The sequence below is a fragment of the Ictalurus furcatus genome, chromosome 9 (assembly GCF_023375685.1).
Source record: "Ictalurus furcatus strain D&B chromosome 9, Billie_1.0, whole genome shotgun sequence".
Lineage (NCBI taxonomy): Eukaryota > Metazoa > Chordata > Actinopteri > Siluriformes > Ictaluridae > Ictalurus > Ictalurus furcatus.
Window position 1 is genome coordinate 13272884 of NC_071263.1, and position 22436 is coordinate 13295319.

The following is a 22436-nucleotide window of genomic DNA, read 5'->3' on the forward strand; positions in this document are numbered from 1 at the left end:
TGAGCAGAACCTGCATCATTGCTCCTGGATCCTAGGTTCAACTATCGGATGGAGTCTATTTTCCTGAACTCTGGCATAGACTTTTCTTGGGAAGCTGAGGTGTGTGATTCCCCTGTAATTGGAACTCAACCTTTTCTTTTAAATAGGGACCATCATTTTAGTTTGCCAGTCCAATGGCGCTGCCTAGATCTCCATGCAACATTGAAGAGGTGTGTTAACCACACAACCTTTCCAAACACAAACACAAATTTTCAAATTGCCTGTGGTGTGTGTGAATGTGTGATTGTGCCCTGCTATTGGTTGGCACCCCGTCCAGGGTGTCCCCGCCTTGTGCCCTGAGTTCCCTGGGATAGACTCCAGGCTCCCTGTATTCCTGTGTAGGATAAGCTAGGTGTTAAAATATTAGCTTTAGTGCACAGTCTTCGGTTTTTAACAGGAACTGAACGTGAATAATGATTTGTAAAGGATATATAAACGATACATATTCTGAGAATAGACTATGAATGAGCAATTTATAAAATGAACATTTTAAGTTCAAGTTAGACTGAATAACTTTGGACAGAAAAATTATAAATATTAATAATACACGGTGTCTGATAAATAATCCGCACTTGCTACCTACATTGGCCTTATAGCTACAGTATAAACCTTAATAAATAAATAAATAAAACTATAAACAAAGAAACAAACAAACAAATAAATAAATACAACTTTAAAAATGTCTTGGCTGATCAGTTACACCTGAAATAGTGTAAATATTAAATTAAAAGAGTAAAACAGTGTGAGTGGTGTGCGATTGGTCTAGCAGCTCTTCCTGCGCTTTTTATTCTCTCTTCCGGTTGTCAGCATTGACCTCCCAAGATGGCGGTGGTACGAGCTCTAGGTGTCCTGTCCAGATTTACAGCAAGGGGAAGATATATACTGCTTTCAGGTAAACACACTTGTAATAAAGTCTGTAAATGTAAACTCAGAGCTCTGTATCTGGCAGGATTCGCTGACTTTTCGCTCCAACATGAAGTTGCTCAGAATCTAGATTCAGGCAGCTAACTCGCTAAGTTCAACTCCTCTTTGCTGAATAATTAACCCCATGCCTCCGTTATGTCAACCTTCTGAAAAGGCATCATGTTTGGTTAGTATAAAATGAGATTAAGTGCATATCATGAGTAGGCACGTTTCTTAGCCGTTTAAATTGAGCATGTTGGCTTCAGTTAAGTTGAGAGATCAGTGAAAGGACGCAGAAATTAATGAGATGAGCCATTGGTAGAAATTGTACTATTACCGAATACTGTTCGCTTCTGTTTGCTAACTTGCTAAACCGATTTACGTCTTATTTCCTCAGTGACTTCAACCCCTGAATGTTGACCCAGCTAACTGTATTTCGTTTTTCTGGCCTTTTTATTTTAAATCAAAATACTTCATTCTTATGGTTAAAAATAGATTTCTTGGAAAGTTCTACTTTTTTTCATCGTTAAAATAAAGACATAGGTCATGATGTAGAGTTTTGGAAGAATGTGGGTTAAAGGTTATCCAGTCTGCACTGCCGGTGTTTTTGCCACGCCCACCCCCGTCATGCCAATACGTTATCCCCGCTCACCAGTCATGCCAATGCGTTATCCCTGCCCCCGACGTCATACCAATGCGTTATCCCCGCCCACTCCACCATGCCAATACTTTAAAGCTTATGGATCAGTACTAAATATTAGTACGGGTGCTAATAAAGCTGTGGGTTACTGATCGGAAGGTCGGGGGTTCAAGCCCCTAGCACTGCCAAGCTGCCACTGTTGGGCCCTTGAGCAAGGCCCTTAACACTCTCTGCTCCAGGGGCGCTGTATCATGGTTGACCCTGTGCTCTGACCCCAACCTCCTGACTTGCTGGGGTATGTGGGGGAAAAAAAAGGAATTTCACTGTGCTGTAATGTATATGTGACTAATAAAGACTCATTAAAAACGTGTCCTTACAGTTCTTAGTGAATGACCATGATATACCAAAGGCTAACTTTAATATACTTTTGCAACAAATAACATTCAACTGCACTACGAGTAATCCTCGTTCACTGACCTACAATTTTCTAACGCTTAACTTTTTTAACTTAAATTTTCTGCTTTTTTTATTTAAAGGTGCCTCTGAAAGAAGCTTCAGTGTTGCACCCTGCTTAATGGGTAAATATTTTTATTCTAAACAGAATTAACATGACTTGAATTCATAGCCTCATTTTCAACTGTTGCTGTTTTTGAATTTCATAACGACTTTTTTCTTTCCATGTTTATTCAGCTCGTACATATGTCAACTATGAGGTAAAGGGAGATGTGGCTGTTATTCGCATCAACGATCCAAATTCTAGGGTAAACTTTGCTTTGACAATCTACATTGTTATATTTATTATATATGTGTTTGTTTTTTACATTTATTTAAAACATCTTTCACTTCTGTGTTGTTTTATAGGTGAACACCCTATCAGTTACAATGCAAAAGGAGATGATCGACGTTTTTGATGAGATTTGGGCGAACGACGCAGTCAGAAGTGCTGTACTGATCTCTTCTAAGCCTGGCTGCTTCATTGCAGGAGCAGATATCAAGTTAGCAACATGTTTCCTATATGACTACAGTGTGTTATGAAAAGATAATAAGCATATGGTGCTACACTGTATGACCAAAAGTTTGTGGACACCTGACCGCCACACCTGTATGTGCTTTTTGATCATCCCATGATCAAAAAGATTTATTCCCCCTTTGCTGTTATAATAATTTCCACTCTTCTGGGAAGGCTTTCAATTAGATTCTGGAGCGTGGCTGTGGGGATTTGCCCATTTAGTCTCAAGAACATTAGTGAGATCAGGCACTGGTGTTGGGTGAGGAGGTCAGACTTCCAGTTCATCCCAAAAGTGCTCAGTGGGGTTGAGGTCAGGGCTCTGTAAAGGTCACTCGTTCTTCCACAATTGGGCCTCGTAGGTCCAGTGAATTGAAAGCTTAATATTACAGCACACAAAGACATTATATACAATTGGGTGCTTCCAACTTTATGGCAGTAGTTTGGGGAAGAACCACATGTGTGTTTTATTGTTTCCCTTTTTCTTCTTTTTTTTTTTTTTATCTCCTTTGTAAATAGCATGATCCAGGCCTGTAAGAGTGAAGAGGAAGTAAGCAAACTCTCTCAGGAGGGGCAGAAGATGTTTGAGAAAGTTGAGAATTCTCCAAAACCAATTGTTGCTGCCATCAATGGATCATGTCTTGGTGGGGGACTAGAGGTACTGTAGCAAGATTTGCAAACTTTTTTTTTTATTAAGTCTTCGGTTATCAGAATGGTCCTTTTTATTTGAATGAATTAATCTTTATCATGATTTTGCAAAATAAAAAATTAGAAACATTCTTTTTTTTTTCCAGAAAAGTATGGAGTTTTATGAAATATTTTATTACACATTCGTCACCTTGCCTTTAATTACCATTTGTGATTTTGATCAGAAATAACTGACAGGATAGGCAAGCTATCATATACATAAGGTTCAAAAGATCCTCTGCACTGAATAATACTGTCTAATATATCATGGTGTGAATTGCAGCATTTTTAATATTTTGCTTTAAAATAGATTGAATACCTACACCATATCCTCCTGTTAGTTTCCTTTTTCTTTCTGAAACCATGATGATGGATCTTGCTGCACACTCTGCTTTGTAGTTTGCCATCGCCTGCCAGTACAGAGTGGCCACAAAGAGTAAGAAGACAGTTCTGGGCACTCCTGAGGTCATGCTGGGTCTTCTTCCTGGTGCTGGAGGAACGCAGAGGCTTCCCAAAATGGTCTCTGACAACTATTTGAAAGAGTTAGACACAAATGTTCTAAAACAGTGGTTCTCAACATGGGGGGGGGGCGCCCCACTGGTGGCGAGGGGAGGTGCAGAGAGATTGGAAGGGGGGCACAAATTATTTTCAATAGAAAAAAAAACACAGGGCATCATTCGGGTATTCTGTGTATTTTATTGCTTTTCGGATAGAATGTGCGTAAATGAAAAACCCCGCGTTCCCTCTGCCTCTGTATTCTTTTTACTGGGGAGAGGCGGAGCTTAGCCTGCCTTTTATCTAGCTGTCAGTGCAGACCAGTGTTGCCAACTTAGCGACTTTTCAGACCCCTTTAGCGCCTCCCCCCCCCCCCCCAAAAAAAAAACGCCTAGCGACTTTTTGGACAAACCTTAGCAACTTTCCAAATGTCGGCCGTCCTGTCCTGCAAGCGCGAGGTCTTGCTTTCCCGCTGCACTCTCACCTCTCTCTGCGTCTGCTCTGTTCAGTGAGTGTCTGAGAGCCGGAGATTTAACAATGTCATGGATAACAAGACGCACCCTTCTTCCCAATTTACATCATTCATATGCAGATGTTTTTAGAATGCAACATGTTTTATATGTAAAATAGTCCAAATTATTACAGCCTAGTTCAAAGTAGTTATAGTGTTCCGAAAACATTTTTGATCATTCATGTTCCATACCTGTCCGTTATATAGTTTTATAAAAGTTATTAAAAAAGATGAACATTATGAAAAGTAATAAAAAAAAAAAAAATACAAAAACCCAAAAGCAAAACAAAAAATCTATATTTATCTATCTACCCCTTAAAGCAGATTATAGATTAGGTTATATATAGATTGATTCTATATAGAATAGATAATCGTTATACCTCGTCTCCTCCAATATTCGGGGGGGGGGAGGCTTTAGTTACAATAGGTTGAGAACCTCTGTTCTAAAACATATATAAACAAAAAAAAATGCATTCCCTGGTTAAAATAATTAACCAGCAAGGTTAACAAGTCTTTGGTCTTCATGTTTTTAGGTTGGGCTACCCAGTGCCTTTGACATGATGCTAACAGGAAGGAACATTCGTGCGGATAAAGCCAAAAAAATGGGGCTGGTTCACCAATTGGTTGACCCACTTGGTAATAATCAGTTTTTTTGTGTGTATTTTCTGAAGTTTCTTTGAGTTGTCTTCCCTTTTAACTTCTGAAATACATCTTAGGCCCTGGATTGAAGAACCCAGAGGAGAGAACTATTGAATACTTGGAGGAAGTAGCGGTAGACTGTGCCCGTGGAATTGCTGACAAGAGAATCCAACTCACTAAAGAAAAGGGTTTGATGCAAAGTATGTATCCTATTTTAGTCCTTTTGTCATTTTTGTTTATTATTATTATTATTATTATTATTATACCACAGCACTGTTGAGTCCTCGAATCTGATTGGTCAGATGGTGTTAATTCATTTTCTATAACACCAGCTCAGACAGTATTTGGGCAACAATTAATGTGCTAATTCTAATGCATTATTATTTCTATAGCAACAACTCATTCACAGGGACTTGTATGGCAGACGCACTGCGTAATCTAAGGCGTAAATGTTGATTATGGTTAAACTCTTTCTAAGGAGATGTTTGTTTATCATTTTAGTAGGCGTTTCAGGTATCGGGTATTTTAACAGTCAGTAAGTTTTCAGATATGGGAGAGACAAAGCACTTTGTGCTTTCTGGTCTCTCAGTAAATGACAAGCTGCGTTTTTGTAAAGTTTTATTAACATCAAGACAAAAAAGACAAAGAGGCTGATGAAGGAACTATTTATAGCTGTTACAGTGTAAGTTGCTTGCATATAGCATGCGTAAGAACTCCCTCGCATGTGTTCCACAAAATGAAATATAACTATAAATGGATAAGTTATCAAAAAAATATAATTCATTAATACATTAAAAATTGTAATCATGGTCAAATTGCTGTGGTATAAGAGGGGGAAAAGCACTTTGTGACATGCTGGTATTGGAAGGTAATCATCTTTGGATGTTTTAGTTCTTATTTGCTCTATTATTGTCCTCAAAATGAAAAACCTTTTTGTTTTGCAGAAATACAAGACTATGTTATGAGCTTTGGGTTTGTGCGTAATCAAATATACAACACCGTACAGAACAAAGTCAAGAAACAGACAAAAGGGCTGTATCCTGCTCCCATGAAAATAATTGAGGTATGCCAAAGGGTTTTTTTTTGGGGGGGGGTCAGTGTCTCAGTGATCTTTATCTTGTCACTTGTATTGATGTAAATCAATATCCTGTCCCTGCCATTGAGACTCAAAAACATTTAACTATCAACTAATTTCCTCACAATTCTTCTCCATAGTGTGTAAAGACCGGTGTGGAGCAGGGCTTTGATGCAGGATACCTGGCAGAGTCTCAGGTACAATAAATTCACCTAGAGAAAATGTCCAGTTTGGATAAATGACTTTAACAACGATGTAAATTGCAAAGTTTAACCAATGTTCTACATTGCAGAACTTTGGCAAATTAGCAATGACCCCAGAATCCAATGCACTTATTGGACTGTATCATGGCCAAGTTACTTGCAAGAAGAACCGATTTGGAGCCCCGGAGAAGGAGGTTAAGTAAGTTTTTTTGCCTAATTTTAGGATTAAGATCGGTCATATTTAAGAATGGACCTACCACTTCAATGTTTCATTCATTTATTGCTTACCAATTCATTCTCTCTAGAACCCTGGCCATCTTGGGAGCAGGGCTGATGGGGGCAGGAATTGCCCAGGTCACTGTGGATAAAGGTGTTAATATCATTCTTAAGGACACCACTCTGGAGGGACTTAACCGAGGGCAGCAGCAGGTTTACAAAGGGTGAGAAAGAACTGAACTATAATAATAATAATATTATTATTATTATGTACAACAGTATTTGGTAAGTGGTAACATTTGTTTTAAAGGACACAGTATGCAATAATATGCATACTAGCGGTCCACCAATTGATCGGTTTTGCTGGAATTATCGGTTATCTGCCAAAATCCACACCGTTAGTTTTTCCCATTTGCATTCGGGGAGCAGCTGAGAATGAGTCCAAGAGCGGCCGCTAGAGGCGAAATAAAAACTATCACTGACCAATTTTGTTGTGTTATTTGAAGTGTTTAATTCATTTTGGATATCTCTATTTGTTATTTGGAGTGCTACTTTTTGGTTCAGTTTGGACGTATATCTTTTATGAACTTTATATATTTATTTCATTAAAAAATTACAGTGAGTACTGTTTATTTTTGTAATAAAGTTCAACAATATTTTACTTTTTCCTTCGTCATCAATTTTCAAAACTATCGGTTGATTTAATCAGTTCATCATTCACCCTGGTTGTCTGTCGCAGATTAAATGACAAGACGAAGAAGAAGAGCATTACCTCATTTGAAAGGGACAGCATAATATCCAACCTCACAGGACAGCTAGATTACAGTGGCTTCCAAAAGGCTGACATGGTCATTGAAGCAGTATTTGAGGATCTCAACATTAAACACAAAGTCCTAAACGAAGTCGAAGCTGTAAGTAGAGTTTGGGCGGAATGTTCAGATCTTGTTTTTAAATGGCAGACCAGTGACATGGCGTTTAAATCTGTGCTGCATTTTACATTCATTTCAAGAAATTAAAAAAGTAATAAAGTGCCATATCATATGACACAGTAATTATTTGCGTCAGCATGCTCACAGTAAGCCACCACTTGAATATTTATTCCCCAGTCAAAAAGCTTTGAATGCTTAAATGCACTTTGCAGTTTAGTTCAATTGTACAACCCCAATTCCGAAAAAGTTGGGACAGTATGGAAAATGTAAAAAAAAAAAAAAAAAAATGAACAAAAAGTGTCCTTTGAAAATTGTACTATATTGAAAACACATTATTAACATTATTTGATGTTTTACTTTGTGAATGTAATTTATTTTTGAAAATATACAATTATTTCAAATCTGATGACAACACACTCCAAAAAAGTTGGGACAGTCGACTTTTTACCACTGTGTAACATCCCCTTTTCTTTTAATAACACTTATTAAGTGTTTGGGTGCTGAAGACACCAGTTGGTTAAGTTTAGGATTAGTTTAGCAAGCGGAATTTTCCCCCATTCATCCATTATGCGTTTCTTCAGCTGCGCAATTGAAGGCCTTCTTTTGCGCTTCATAATGCACCACAAGTTTTCAATCGGAGACAGGTCAGGACTGCATGTAGGCCATGCTAACACCTGCACTCTCTGCTTACGCAACCATGCGCCTGTAATCCAGGCAGAATGTGGTTTGGCTTTATCCTGCTCTGGATGGCAGCATATGTTGCTCCAAAATGTGTATATATCTTTCTGCTTTACTGGTGTCCTCACAGATGTGCAAGTTACCCATGACATGGGCACTGACAAACCCCCACACCATGACAGGCACTGGCTTTTGGACCTGACGCTGATAACAGCTCGGATGGTCCATTTCCTCTTTGGCCCGGAGAACACGACGGCTGTTTTGTCCAAAATCTATTTGAAATGTTGACTCGTCAGACCACAAAACACGATTCCACTGTGCTACTGTCCATCTCAGATGAGAGCGAGCCCAGAGAAGTCAGAGGCGCTTTTGGACAGTGTTGATGTATGGTTTCTGCTTTTCATAGTAAAGCCTTAACTTGTATCTGTGGATGCAGCGGCGAATGGTGTTGTCTGACAAAGGTTTACCAAAGTATTCCTGAGCCCATGTCAGGATATCCATTACAGACTCATGACTGTTTTTAAGACCGTGATGTCTGAGGAATCAGAAATCACACATATTCAGAAGTGGTTTTCGGCTTTGCCCTTTACGCACCGATATTTGACCAGATTCCTTTAATCTTTTAATTATATTGTCCACTGTAGAAGGTGAAATGCCCAAAATCCTACCAATTTGTCTTTGGGGAATGTTGTTCTCAAAGTGTTGTATTATTCTCTGATGCATCTGTTGGCAGATTGGTGATCCTTGACCCATCCTTGCTCTTGAAGGACTAGGCCTTTTTTGGAGTCGCCTTATATACTATGACAATTTCAAAATAAACGTTTATCTTCAAAAAACTTCACAGTTGATTAGGTAAAACATCAAATAACTTGATTTTACACGTACATTTACAAATAACTCCTCTTTGTTTGTATTAGCATTTTCCATACTGTCCCAACTTTTTTGGAATTGGGGTTGTACATAAGTACAGTATACAAGTCATGTTAAGGTGTGCTTCCTAACAAAACAGATGCTGGTAGCTAAATATTTTGATATTTACAAATGACCAATTCAATGTTCAATGTGACCCATATTCCAGTCAGTGACACTTATTTTTATCTCAACAGGTCATTCCTCCCCACTGTATATTTGCCACCAACACATCAGCTCTCCCAATCAAAGACATTGCAGCTGCCAGTAAACGACCAGAAAAGGTCAGGCAGTGTTTAGACCTGATCTGGTGATTCTGAGGTTGATCAATCAGTTTCAGTCTGTCAGTGAAATGACTAACCCCTCCGGTTTGTCTCAGGTAATTGGAATGCACTACTTTTCTCCAGTGGACAAGATGCAACTTCTGGAGATCATAACTACTGATAAAACCTCCAAGGACACCACCGCCTCTGCTGTAGCCGTTGGCCTAAAGCAAGGCAAAGTCATTATTGTGGTTGGGGTGAGTTATGTTTGCTACCTTAAAATGGAAAGAGTCTTTTGTTTGTTTTTAACTTTACGCTCCTATTATAGCTTGTGTATGAACTAGACGTGTTCACTGGGACTGTTACTGTGTCGGAGCCAGCAAAAAAAAGCCACTCAAGCATTCAGATATGAAGCAAAAGGATGTTGTGGACTTAACATTCATTTCATTCATGCAGTAAATTCTTTATTCTGGTCAGGGTTGCTGTGTTTTAAATGACCTATTTGTTCATATTTTGGGAAATGAAACCAACTGAGTTGGATAGCAAATATCACAGATGGGTACAGTTAAAAAGAATTCGTTCAGGAGCGGGTGAGCGTGGGAGTCCTGCGCACACACCAAGTTTGACCTTCTAAAGTGAAAAACTAAAGTGGCTTTCACACTGGCGGTTTAATCCGAGCACGGTTTGCTTGAAACATTGGTAATGTGAAAGCCATCATGCGGAAGCGCACCGCGGTACCGAACCCGAGACTGCCTGTCGGAGGTGGTCTGAGTTCATTCGGCTGCACTGGAACTGTGCTGCGATTCTCGTGAAGGTGAACACAACTCGTACTCGGGGCCGAACTCGTTCAGGAAGTAAAGTAACCCGCGCGTGGGTTTTAGCCTATGGCGACAACGTTATTTTCGCGTGTACCATGAGGGTCAGGGGAACGTTGTGGGACACAGAAGAGGTCCACTGCTGCGCATAATATCCGTTGCACATAATAGCACCAAAATAATACAAAACCAAAAAATGCGGTGAGGCACGTTGTGTTCTCCATGCGCATTTGTGATGTAGAACCAAGTGAGTCTGAAACCAGACCAACGCCGTGGGGGGACTGCATCAAACGTGCCCAGTGTGAAAACCACCAAAGTTCCAGAGGGTGTGATTTGTCCTGGTGGCCCATTTTTCATTGCCATATTCTTTAAGATACACAGCAGGCATTTAAAAAAAATTATAGAAATGATTTAAATATTAACAAATTGTCACATGTTTCTAAATGTTCTTGTCTGTTATTGTAATTAACACTAATACTTTAATTGCAGGATGGACCTGGGTTTTATACCACTAGGTGCTTAGCTCCCATGTTAGCCGAAGCAGTCAGAGTACTGCAGGTTTGTTTTCTTTTCTTTTTTTCCCCCATTTATAATATACATGTTAAATTCTAAATAAAAGACTTTAAAGCCTTATGCTACATCCTGAAAACACAGGAAGGCGTGGACCCCAAGAAGCTGGATTCTCTGACTACAGGCTTTGGCTTCCCAGTGGGTGCTGCTACTCTGGCTGATGAAGTGGGTATCGATGTCGCCGCTCATGTGGCCGAGGACCTGGGCAAAGCTTTCGGCTCAAGATTCGGTGGAGGAAATCCCGAGCTGCTGAAAACAATGGTGGAGAAAGGATTCAAAGGTAAGGATAATCAAGCTGCGTGACCTGGAATGATATTTATTCATGCAGCTAATGTTGATCAGTGTGCGTGTGATTGCGTTATCAGGCCGTAAGTCTGGAAAGGGGTGCTATGTTTACCAACCTGGACTTAAACGCAAAGATGTCAACCCAGAACTAGGGGACATTCTGGAGACTTATAAGATGACCGCAAACCCTTCAGTGTAAGTGTTACTCAGCTGGAGCATCAATGCTATTTGAAGCAGTTCTGCTTCTGTAGTGATTTTCTCACACATGGTGGTAAGAGCTGTGCTCTCACTGTCTCTCTCGACACAGGTCATCAGACTCAGACGTGCAGTACAGACTGGTGTCTCGCTTCGTGAATGAGGCTGTGCTGTGCCTACAGGAGGGCATCCTCGCCAATCCAGTGGAGGGCGACGTTGGAGCGGTGTTCGGCCTCGGTTTCCCCCCATGCCTTGGAGGTGAGAATCCTAGATGTTACAAATTTACATTGTTTAACATTGTAGTAGTATTAATTTAAAAAAATAATAATAATAATAACACAGTATCTCACAGTGAGTACACCCCTCACATTTTTGTAAATATTTGATTATATCTTTTCATGTGACAACACTGAAGAAATGACACTTTGCTACAATGTAAAGTAGTGAGTGTACAGCTTGTGTAACAGTGTAAATTTGCTGTCCCCTCAAAATAACTCAACACACAGCCATTAATGTCTAAACCGCTGGCAACAAAAGTGAGTACACCCCTAAGTGAAAATGTCCAAATTGGGCCCAATGTGTCAATATTTTGTGTGGCCACCATTATTTTCCAGCACTGCCTTAACCCTCTTGGACATGGAGTTCACCAGAGCTTCACAGGTTGCCACTGGAGTCCTCTTCCACTCCTCCATGATGACATCACTGAGCTGGTGGATGTTCGAGACCTTGTGCTCCTCCACCTTCCATTTGAGGATGCCCCACAGATGCTCAATAGGGTTTAGTCCATCACCTTCACCCTCAGCTTCTTTGGCAAGGCAGTGGTCGGCTTGGAGGTGTGTTTGGGGTCGTTATCATGCTGGAATACTGCCCTGAGGCACAGTCTCCGAAGGGAGGGGATCATGCTCTGCTTCAGTATGTCACAGTACATGTTGGCATTCATGGTTCCCTCAATGAACTGTAGCTCCCCAGTGCCAGCAGCACTCATGCAGCCCCAGACCATGACACTCCCACCACCATGCTTGACTGTAGGCAAGACACACTTGTCTTTGTACTCCTCACCTGGTTGCCGCCACACACGCTTGACACCATCTGAACCAAATAAGTTTATCTTGGTCTCATCAGACCACAGGACATGGTTCCAGTAATCCATGTCCTTAGTCTGCTTGTCTTCAGCAAACTTTTTGTGGGCTTTCTTGTGCATCATCTTTCCCATTCACACCTGAGACCTTGTAACACTAACAAGTCACATGACACTGGGGAGGGAAAATGGCTAATTGGGTCCATTTTGGACATTTTCACTTAGGGGTGTACTCACTTTTGTTGCCAGCGGTTTAGACATCAATGGCTGTGTGTTGAGTTATTTTGAGGGGACAGCAAATTTACACTGTCACACAAGCTGTACACTCACTACTTTACATTGTAGCAAAGTGTCATTTCTCCAGTGTTGTCACATGAAAAGATATAATCAAATATTTACAAAAATGTGAGGGGTGTACTCACTTTGGTGAGATTGTGTATGTGTAAAATTTTATTTTTATATATATAATATATAAACACTAGTGTTTTATGTGGAAATTTAAATTTTTACTATGATTTGAAGTTAAATTAATCTGTCAGTAAAACTCTGTTCTAAAACTCAATAAAACTAAGTTCTTTAACTGATTTAGCATTGTTAAACATTTGTTTAAAATTTTGCCCAGTCTAGCTCAGTGTGTGTCTTTTTTTACAAAGCCACAAATAGCAGTGGTGATCTGATTAGGAATACTCAATGACTGACTGTTCATTAAATAAGGAATGAAAACAGGGCATGCTGTTCTAGGAAAATGATCATTGACTGGGTCATGTGACGCATCCCTACATGAAGGCAATTTGATGATTACAAATATTTTATTTATTAAAGAATTACCTGAAGTACTTTTTGGGGTTTTTTTTAATCCATTTGTAGTTACATTTAACGTTGCGAAATGTCTGTGAAACAAGTTTGTTCCGATAATCACTTGCGTTATAGCAGCTAGAATCAGTCGCTCTTTCGAAGTTAATGAGAGAGAGGGGAAAAAAGGAGATTCTTAATGAGAAACTGCAAAGACCTTTATCCTGAATACTTTCCAGTGCTGGAACATAAAGGCTTTACCTCTGTGAAGGTTTGAGTCTTATGAGGAGTGTCTGCTATACACTTCTGTCATAGTACCCTGCTGTTATTCAAACTTAATCCACACCTTCTGACCAGTCAGATTTCAAGAATTCAACAGCGTTATGGTGTAAATGATATTTAATGCAACATTTTACTTTAACAGGTCCCTTCCGCTTTGTGGACAGCTTCGGCGCAGACAAATTGGTGGAGAAGATGAGACGATTCGAGGAGGTGTACGGAAACCAGTTTACTCCATGCACACTTTTACTTGAACATGCCAAGGATCCAAGCAAAAAATTTCACAAGTGACCCTGTCGAGACGTGCCAACAATGAATTCCTCTTTCTTGTAAACAGAAAACTTGCTGCACTTAGAGGTCATAATGTATTAATTATGTAAAAGACCTCTTTTTTGTTAATAAGTCATAAAATAGTTAATGTGACTGAGTAATATTAAAGTAATATTTCTACTGAATTGCAGAATTGTGTTTGGGTTGTTTTTCTAACACTTGTACATGTTGGTAAGAATGCTCCAGATTGGATTTGAGTTCATTACTGTAAAGGTCAAGAGTGACGCGTCTTGCCTAGAAAAACACCCAGTTAAAGTCGTTCACTTATGCTTCATTCAGCAGTCTACACTTTTTTTGTTTTATTTGTACATTTAACTCTTTTAGCACTAACTAGGACCTCTCTCTGATAGACCATGCAATGCAAACGGTCAGTGAGAAAATAAACAGCGTATGTTTAAACTTGTCAGGTATGTGCTTTTCTTAAATATGTATTTCCTACTAAATATTCTACATGCATACTACCACTTTACCATCTTTCAAGTCTCTAGCAGTCTGTTTTCCTGTGCAGTACAGACACTATTCATTTCTATTCTTTACTGCACTCTATAAGGTTTACTCAAGTATAATAATATGAAATGCATGTGCGATTTATTTTAATTAAAAGCTAAAAGACCACTTCCCGTATTCAAAACGGCGCAACTCATGAATCCGGTAACCTAAATAAACAAAACACTGGTCTGTTTTTGAAAAATGAGTTTATTGCACTAGGAAACTACTGTCCAAAACCCATCACTCCCTTTTTTTATTTTAACGATACACAATTCTGTGAGCAGAAAATGTCATCCTATTACATCTTTTAGTTCCAGAAACATTTTATTCATGGTTCAGATTTTCTATTACAGAATTAGTTATTCAAATGTAAACCAAGGTCAGTTCTTAGCCTGATCAAAGGTGGATGCTGGCCATCCTCAATTTAGACCTTTAAAACACTACATTTAAGGAAAGTATATACTTACTAGTCAAGTAGTAAAGTGTTGGAACCCGTGTTCGCTCCTGAATTGCCAGCGTCCACCTTCGCAACTAGTTTTCAAGTCATCTTTCCATGCACTAGTGTACTTAAATTCATCAGTTAAAAAAAAAAAAGTGCTAAATGTATCAGTAAGAAGGTTATAATAATAAAGCTGTTATTTAGATTCAGTGAAAAAGCCAAGATATACCAGTCAACACTTACTGAATTATACTGAGTATAATGCCTGTTTAGGAGAATATTAAGAAGAAACGTAGAAAATCCACCCAAAAAAAAAAAAAAAAAATCAGTAAAGGTGACAAAAAAAAAAATCACCAACAACCAAAACATTTTACATGTTGAAATGCCTTTACAGTTAGTACGTCCAAAAAAAAAAAAAAAAAAAAAAAAAAAAAAAAAAAAAAAATTTACTGCTTTGAAATACAAGTGTATTCTGAACTTCCCCTCACCATCACCAAAAAGGTCCTCTGCACCCACACAGCAATTGTCTAATGAAAATGATAATGAAAGATTAATGCTGGAAAGGACAGGGATGTGACGCATGCTGAAACCAACTCCCTAGAAAGGAAAAATAAACGAAATAAAAATACCAAAGAGCAGCAATTTAACCAAACATGGTAACAGCAAGGCAGAGATCATTTCATAAGCCTAAAATCACACACACACACACACATATATATATATATATATATGTATATAATATATATATATATATATATATATATCTCCAGAATAGATCTTTGCATCTGGGACTCATATGTTCCCTAAAGTGCAGAATCTCAGACAGATAAAACATCAGTGGGGCTGAGCAGCATTTGTTCATTAAACAAGTGCGTATAATTACTGTTAACTTAAAGAAAATAACTCGGTACTTAGAACCAAACAAGAAGGTCCCAAGTATTTCTCTTGAACGTGATACCTTACACTGACTCTTTAGGCCAACCTGCATGCACGTTATTAATACAATAATAACCATTAGGCATTGTGTGCACATTGGGCATGAAAACGAGACACCGTGGAATAACAGACAACAGTCTTTTGACTTCATTGCCGCAGGTCATAAGGCACAACCTTGAATGTTAGAAGGGGGAAATGTCATATAAAACACTCGATCACAGTTCAGCAATTCAACCACTATTCTAACCAAGAACTGTCTGATAACCTAAGCTCTCCTATTTCTAAACAGCATTAAGGCACAGAGTTCACAATAACATGAATGTTAAGTGTTACGTGTCCCTTTTATATTTCTCAATAAGCGGGTAATTATTTGACTCGGTTTCCCTGTACACAGTGCTGCTGTCAGATCATCCCTAAAGAAACAAAAGGTCTTAAAATGGGGAAAATTAGGTTCTGTTTTGTTGTTTTTTTTTTTTTTTTACATGGGTACAATAGCTAAAGTACAGTGAGAGGTAAAGGTCTTATCCAGCATAATGGGCATTTAACAGAGTTGTAAGAGATCAATCTTGTGCATTGTAAATGGTGTGAGGCTTTTTGGAAGCAAAGCAGTGAAACTGGTGTTCAACTGCAGCACCTGACCCCTCCTGAAGAGCCACTTCTGTTGTTCACGTCAACGTTTTCATTGGTCGGCTCCTTTCCAGGGGTCTAAAAGTAAGATACAGTGGTTGAAACCACAACCTACAATTATCACCGTATTATGCATATGCATAATATCAACTGGAATCTAAGGATAAAATTTAAATACCTCTTTGGCTCCAATAAGCAGCCAAAATATTATTGTACACATTTAAATTAAACATGCCTAACACACTACTGTATATGGCCAAAGGTTTGTGAACACCTACTGTACACTGTTTGAAGCACACAATTGTACACGGTGTCTTCGTATGCTATAATTTTATAATGTCCCTTCACTGGAACTGAAGAGCTGAAACATGTTCCAGCATGATAATACCCATGTGCACATAGTAAGGTCCATGAAGACATGGTTTGCCAAGGTTGGAGTGGAAGAACTCGAGTATCCACACAGGGCCCTGACCTCAACCCCACTGATCACCTTCGGGATGAAGTGGAACTCCACACACACCAGGGGTGCGTCTCAATCAGCTCCCTGGTTCAGTAGTCAGGGCACTGATCAGGAAGTCGGCCATTTTAAGGGCTGTCGATCGCAAAATCCTCCCAGTTCACTGGAATGTTCGCTCCCTAAAAAATCCCACAGTGCACTGTGAAAACCAGGGAGCATCGATGCTCACCATGTTCCCTTACTGGAAATGATGTCACGCTTTCTGAAGCCTATCAGCTCGAAAAAAATGGGGGACGAACTCTCAGACAATGTCCGGCTACAAATGTAAGTGGCTTGTTATTATAGCTCTCAAATGATTACTTACATTAGCGATTTTTAACTTAATTCGATGTTCTATATACAGTTTGTTTGAGTCTAATGACTTTTGAGTGTATGATTAAAACAAACAAACAAACAAAAAAAATAGCTTGCCTATGATCCTGCTTGACATATGACAGAAACGCATGTGATTAAGCCAACAAATTTATATGACATACAAAACTTACATTTTTTAAATGTTGTTAATTTTTGGTTACGTTTTACAACGCGAGTACGTAGTCATGTCCCCAGAAATTCAGTTATCAGTGTTCCAATGTGTAGCGAGCCAGGGTCCTTACTAGTGCTCCAACCACAGACTGTAAAAAAAGATGGATGAGGCACCTTCACTCTCTTGTAGAAAAGTGAAGCCACCAATGTCCCAATATGGCGCTGACATCTCGGGGTCTGGGTCTGCGCAGTAGCCTTGATGCAGCGTGCAATGCAACCGCTGCATCAAGGTCCCGCCCACACTCCCACAAGCACACGCCCCTCAACTTTTTCAACTCATTATTTCAGTGTGAAATAAACAGTTATGGAAATGTAGAAATGAAAGTTCAAGCTCCAATCTCCTCCCAAAGATCCTGAAAAAAGACTGTTGGTGCCTCAGTGACTACTTCGCTCAGAGAAGCTGTCAATCACAGCTGTCAATCATGATGTCACACCCCCGTTCTTATAGCATCAAATAACTAACTAAAATCAAACTTATTTTTAAAAAACGAACACTTGAACTTACATCAGCGTGATAAAAACGACAGAAACCATCTTTGGAAAAAATTTATTTGAAGTGTAATTTGATTGTTTAGTTCTCCTCACGTCCCATTCGATTACTTGAAGACAGCAGGGTTGATGACCTATACTGAATCCAGCCATCAGGGAGCAATCGAAACGATTTGGCTTCACTTTTCAGGGCTTGTGCGACACACTTGGCCCCAAACTCGTGTACATGATATACTGATTCACGACCTACTGAACTAGGGAGCTGGTCGAGACACACTCCAGGTCTCCGCATCTAATATCAGTGCCTGACTTCACTAATGCCCTTGAGGCTGAATGAGCAAATCCCCAATGCCACGCTCCAAAATCTAATGGAAAGCCTTCCCAGAAGAGTGGAGGTTATGACAACAGCAAAGGAAAACAAATTCTGGAATGGGTCGCTCAAAAAACCACACGTGCGTGTGTGTGTGTGTGTGTGTGTGTGTGTGAGATGGTGTCTACAAACTTCTGGCCATATTGAATAAGTTGGAATTTTTTTGTGAAACATTAATTTTGTTTTTACTGCAGAACGTTTGACAGCCTCTGATTTACAGGACTTACCTTATGCAAAATGTCCTCAGCGAGTGTCAGGAAAGCCTTTTCAATGTTGATGTTTGCTTTTGCGCTCGTTTCAAAGAAGCGGATGTTGTGTTCTGAGGCAATCTGAAAACAAACGAGGACAACGATGTGATTAAGAGAGGCAGAACCGAATCCCTAAAACTCACCCTTTAAGCCTGCATTCTCTTCACATCCTTCAGCTGTTCAGTGAACTCGTGTAGGAAAAGACAGGAATTTACCTGTTCTCCCTTTGCTTTGGATACCACACGCACGTCTTCCATATCACATTTGTTACCAAGCAGCATTTTTTCTACGTCCTCATTTGCATGCTAGGATATAAGATAAATAAGATGTGCATTAAAAATTAGCCATGAGAATAAACAAATTTTTAAAAACAATGTTGGGTGCGAACATTTTCAGACTGTAATCTGCCCTGCCATTCAAGACTTACCCCTAAATTCTGCTTAGGGAATACTTTTATACTTGACTACCTCACTGTTTCTGTAGCATTAATTTTTCATTTCACAACATTCAGATTTACTGATAGAAGAGCTACAGTGTAGATTTTCAACCATGGGGTCACCTAGGATATGGAAGGGCGCTCAGGAGATTTTTATGAACCATTATTTACAAAGTAGGTCAATGCATATAAATTTGACTTATGTAACATTGACTAATAATTAAAACTGTCAGATTATTATTGTTAGAATTTCATTATCCTTCATTTAATTTGAACCTCCATTTAAGTCCGTTTTACACCTGGCTCTGCATCCAACACATGATCATGATTTCAGTGTGGCCTTTACACATTCACATTTTATTGTTTACAATAAAAATAATAAAAATAATAAATAAAAGTGCACTTTTGCGAGGCATAGTCATGGCTTCTAGGTAGAAACCCTACAAACTACAACATTCGTGCTCTTTTTTCGTAGCGTATGCCCAACAGCACATGGCGCCGATTAAAACCGAGCACAAAAGCGAAAAGCGCATTCGTTATAGACTTTGATGTGAGCATACCGTATAGTAGCAATATATGTTTAGAATATTTACAGATATTTGCACATTGTATTCACTAAATCAGTGACACTTGATGCCCTGACGTGCCCAGCTGTGATGCTTTTGGTGTGCAATGACCTTTACACTCGTGAAAATGCAAATACATGAACATGACTACACCAACAAACCCAGCCATTTGCTAGCATATATTTATGTGATGTAGGGTCCGGTGACTTTGCGTGCATGAAATGCATGCACATCAATATGAATCGGACTTTGGAATTATTCTAATTAGTATCGAGTCGCGTAAAATCCGATTGTCCCGATTCAGATTGAGACAGCATTCTGATTCCTCATATTCCGATTCCCACCCCTGGAAAATGCCTGTCGGAAAATCTGTTGCATGTAAACACCTTATTCAGAATCTCCACTGAAAGGAGATATATGCGTACGTTCAGTCTGCAAGGAATTGTTGGTTGCGACGGCAGCATCTTGAAGCTCCCGGGAAATAACAGCAGGAAAAGTGCCCGTGCAGACCGGCATACTTACAACAACCATGTATACAGGAATATTCCTATGCCTGTACGCATATAAACATCATATTCAGAATATAGCTGCAATATGAATATAGACCTTAAATGGAGTTTTATGTGAACGTAAATGTAGGTTGGATATAATACCTACATCTGCATCTCCTGACACTGATCAGCTGCAGTGTGACACACAAGCCCAGTCCTCTCATTACACACAGTTACAGCAGAGTGCTATCGTTTCCCTCTCTTACACAGAACAATAAATTCCAATGTGAGATATGGGATTTTATATTGATTTGTGAAGCTCAATTTTATCTTTGAATAAGAAATTTGTTTAGAACTCGTGTGCACACTTTTTTACAGTAATGCACTGAAGTTGAAAGTTCGATGATCGTACGCTTTCTACTCATTCCAGCTTTAGGGGGTCAAAATAAATAAATTTAAAAAATAAAAAATAAAATAAAAAACATTTGTCTTTCTGATGACAATTAGGTGATTTCACTTGCTGTGACAACTGTGTTTTTGTTTAGACCCAAGCATGACAATTACACCAATATATTACGTATGTAACATTGTTGTAATGTTTGTCATTTATGTGTTATAAAAATACGCAGATAATTTCAGGCGGATGCCAAGTCACAGCTCCCACTAGAGTAAACACCCTGAGGCATCACATCACATATATGTCAATTATATTATGTGAGATGACAAGGCTTCCAAGGAAGATTTTTACTTTTTTTTTTTTTTTTTTTTTTTTTTTTTTTTACAGGTATTGTGTCATATCTTGAGAGGGAAAAAAAGAAAAAGAAGAAGAAGAAAAAAAAGCAGAGCCATGGTACACTGGAACTTCTTGCTCATCAACCTTCATGTTACACTATAATACATATAAGATGAATCTAAGTGGTTACAATCCCACCTCCTCGATGTTTCGCAACCATTTGCTGATATTCTCGAAGCTTTTAGCGTTGGTAATGTCGTACACCAGCAGGATCCCCATGGCTCCTCTGTAATAAGAGGTTGTGATGGTGTGAAAACGCTCCTGTCCAGCTGTATCCCTAAAATGGGAGAATTAATCACAGAAGATTATTATTCTGCATTTGTAATCAGATTTTTTTTCTCTTCTTTTTCTCTTTTTGTTGACACACACATCATCGAAACCTTTTAGTACATATAACCTACCATATCTGAAGTTTGATCCTCTTGCCGTTTAGTTCAACTGTCTTGATCTTGAAATCTATTCCTGGAAAGTTACATTAGAAAAGGTTACTACATAAACCTGACTACCTTTCAGCAGTCACAAGTGACCTTTGATTTAATTCAAGACAGCTATTAGAAACTGTGGATTGAGCAGAATTCTTTGCTTTTGGGTTTCTCAGATCTGACATTTTGTTAAAGTACAGGTGTACAGGTTCTGCGTTTGGCTGGAGGGTTACTAAACACTTCCTAAGCTTAGCTGATTTATTGATTAACTGAATACACAAAGGATCCTTACCGATGGTTGAGATAAACGTGGTGTTGAACGCGTCATCCGAAAAGCGAAACAACACACATGTTTTGCCAACTCCTGAATCTCCAATAAGCAGGAGTTTAAACAGCAAATCATACGTCTTCTTGGCCATTTGGCATGGAGCTTCAAAGCGGACACTCCTTCAATGAACTAGTCTAAATGGAAAAGCAAGCGGCCCACCTTTCTGACACTCGAATCTGAATGAAGAACTTCACCAAGAGCAGCTCATACTAGACAATTTACTAATGAAAAACATAAATAAAGTTAGCGCGCTGTTAGCTCCCTAACTGTCAAAGTTTCTAAGCTACAGTAGCTGCTAGCTAATAGCTACTACAGGGCCACTTACTCCGCACGATTAAAGTAACTCGGTAGTTAACTCACCTACTAACTCATAAAACGAGAAGAATGCGGTTTTGTCGAAAGAATAGACTAAACGACTTTTATGGCGAATAAAAAATGAAAAGAAAACCCAGCTGTTTGCGACTAAAACAGTTATGACTTCACGGAACTCGGACGCCAAGGAAGAACACGCCACTGCGCATGCGCAGACTCTTTATCCAACATCGGTGTCATTAAACCCGATCCGCGTCCTGCCCGATTTTCACTGCGCATGCGCAGCGTTGTTGCACATGCGTATATCATTAGGTTTTACTACGTAGCTCGAGCTGCACCGCGCGCATGTCATCTTCCGAAATGACACCTTATTTCATCATTAGTCAAGATGACTCATGTAAACATGATATAACTTATTCATTTAATAATGTGTTTTGTTTGATTAAGTTTTACCAGGCTTTGAAGAAACACATAATTCAACAAGTGAAATACATTATTATTCAGTTATTATTAAGTATAAATAAATACATTGGATTAAAGCATCCTTTAGCACCTTACAGCAATTATAGGGTCTAGTCTTTTTGTGGTGTAAATATCAGGTACTGTAGTATTTGTTTGTTTGGTTTGTGTTACAATTACAGCACGAAGAGCAAGGGACTCAGTGGTTAAGACATTGGACTTCTGATTTGAAGGTCATAAGTTCAAATCCCAGCAACACCATGCTGCCACAGCAAGGCCCTCAACTGCTCAGTTGTATAAATGAGATAAATGTAAGTCAGTCTGGATAAGGACATCTGCCAAAATGCTATAAATGTAAATGTGAGTTAAAACAGGTATATGCTGTTCTAATTCTGGACAGTCATGACTGTTGGAAATATTATGCATTTAATATACAATGCTTTGGTTCTGAT

General features: G+C 39.1%; 2 protein-coding genes across 2 annotated transcripts; one reads left to right on the forward strand and one right to left on the reverse strand.

Annotated features, from left to right (window-relative positions):
- The first annotated feature begins 825 nt into the window (after positions 1-825).
- hadhab (hydroxyacyl-CoA dehydrogenase trifunctional multienzyme complex subunit alpha b) lies at positions 826-13662 on the forward strand. Its single transcript, XM_053632195.1, has 20 exons — positions 826-931; positions 2119-2160; positions 2273-2343; positions 2444-2577; positions 3108-3246; positions 3675-3794; positions 4815-4917; positions 4998-5120; positions 5865-5983; positions 6136-6192; positions 6288-6397; positions 6504-6638; positions 7154-7325; positions 9128-9214; positions 9310-9450; positions 10498-10566; positions 10663-10858; positions 10944-11058; positions 11171-11316; positions 13353-13662. Exons 1-20 carry the CDS (start codon positions 862-864, stop codon positions 13496-13498), a joined length of 2295 nt encoding a protein of 764 aa, XP_053488170.1. The 5' UTR covers positions 826-861; the 3' UTR covers positions 13499-13662.
- Positions 13663-15852: 2190 nt separating this feature from the next.
- Positions 15853-21736, reverse strand: LOC128612247 (ras-related protein Rab-10). The gene is made up of 6 exons (XM_053632199.1): positions 21178-21736; positions 20865-20925; positions 20602-20740; positions 18393-18482; positions 18157-18258; positions 15853-16106 (listed from the first exon to the last, which is right to left on the reverse strand). The coding sequence occupies exons 1-6, from the start codon at positions 21302-21304 to the stop codon at positions 16023-16025; spliced, it is 603 nt and encodes a 200-aa protein (XP_053488174.1). The 5' UTR covers positions 21305-21736; the 3' UTR covers positions 15853-16022.
- Between the last annotated feature and the right edge of the window lie 700 nt (positions 21737-22436).

What these genes read in the sequence shown, in the direction of transcription:
- hadhab (XM_053632195.1), top strand. Translation starts at nt 862, where the DNA reads ATGGCGGTGGTACGAGCTCTAGGTGTCCTGTCCAGATTTACAGCAAGG. An exon ending in GTCTTGGTGGGGGACTAGAG is followed by an intron (nt 3,247 to 3,674) that starts GTACTGTAGCAA and finishes TCTGCTTTGTAG; the next exon opens with TTTGCCATCGCCTGCCAGTA. An exon ending in CCAATTGGTTGACCCACTTG is followed by an intron (nt 4,918 to 4,997) that starts GTAATAATCAGT and finishes AATACATCTTAG; the next exon opens with GCCCTGGATTGAAGAACCCA.
- LOC128612247 (XM_053632199.1), bottom strand. Translation starts at nt 21,304, where the DNA reads ATGGCCAAGAAGACGTATGATTTGCTGTTTAAACTCCTGCTTATTGGA. An exon ending in CACGTTTATCTCAACCATCG is followed by an intron (nt 20,926 to 21,177) that starts GTAAGGATCCTT and finishes GTAACTTTCCAG; the next exon opens with GAATAGATTTCAAGATCAAG. An exon ending in AGGATCAAACTTCAGATATG is followed by an intron (nt 20,741 to 20,864) that starts GTAGGTTATATG and finishes CTCCCATTTTAG; the next exon opens with GGATACAGCTGGACAGGAGC.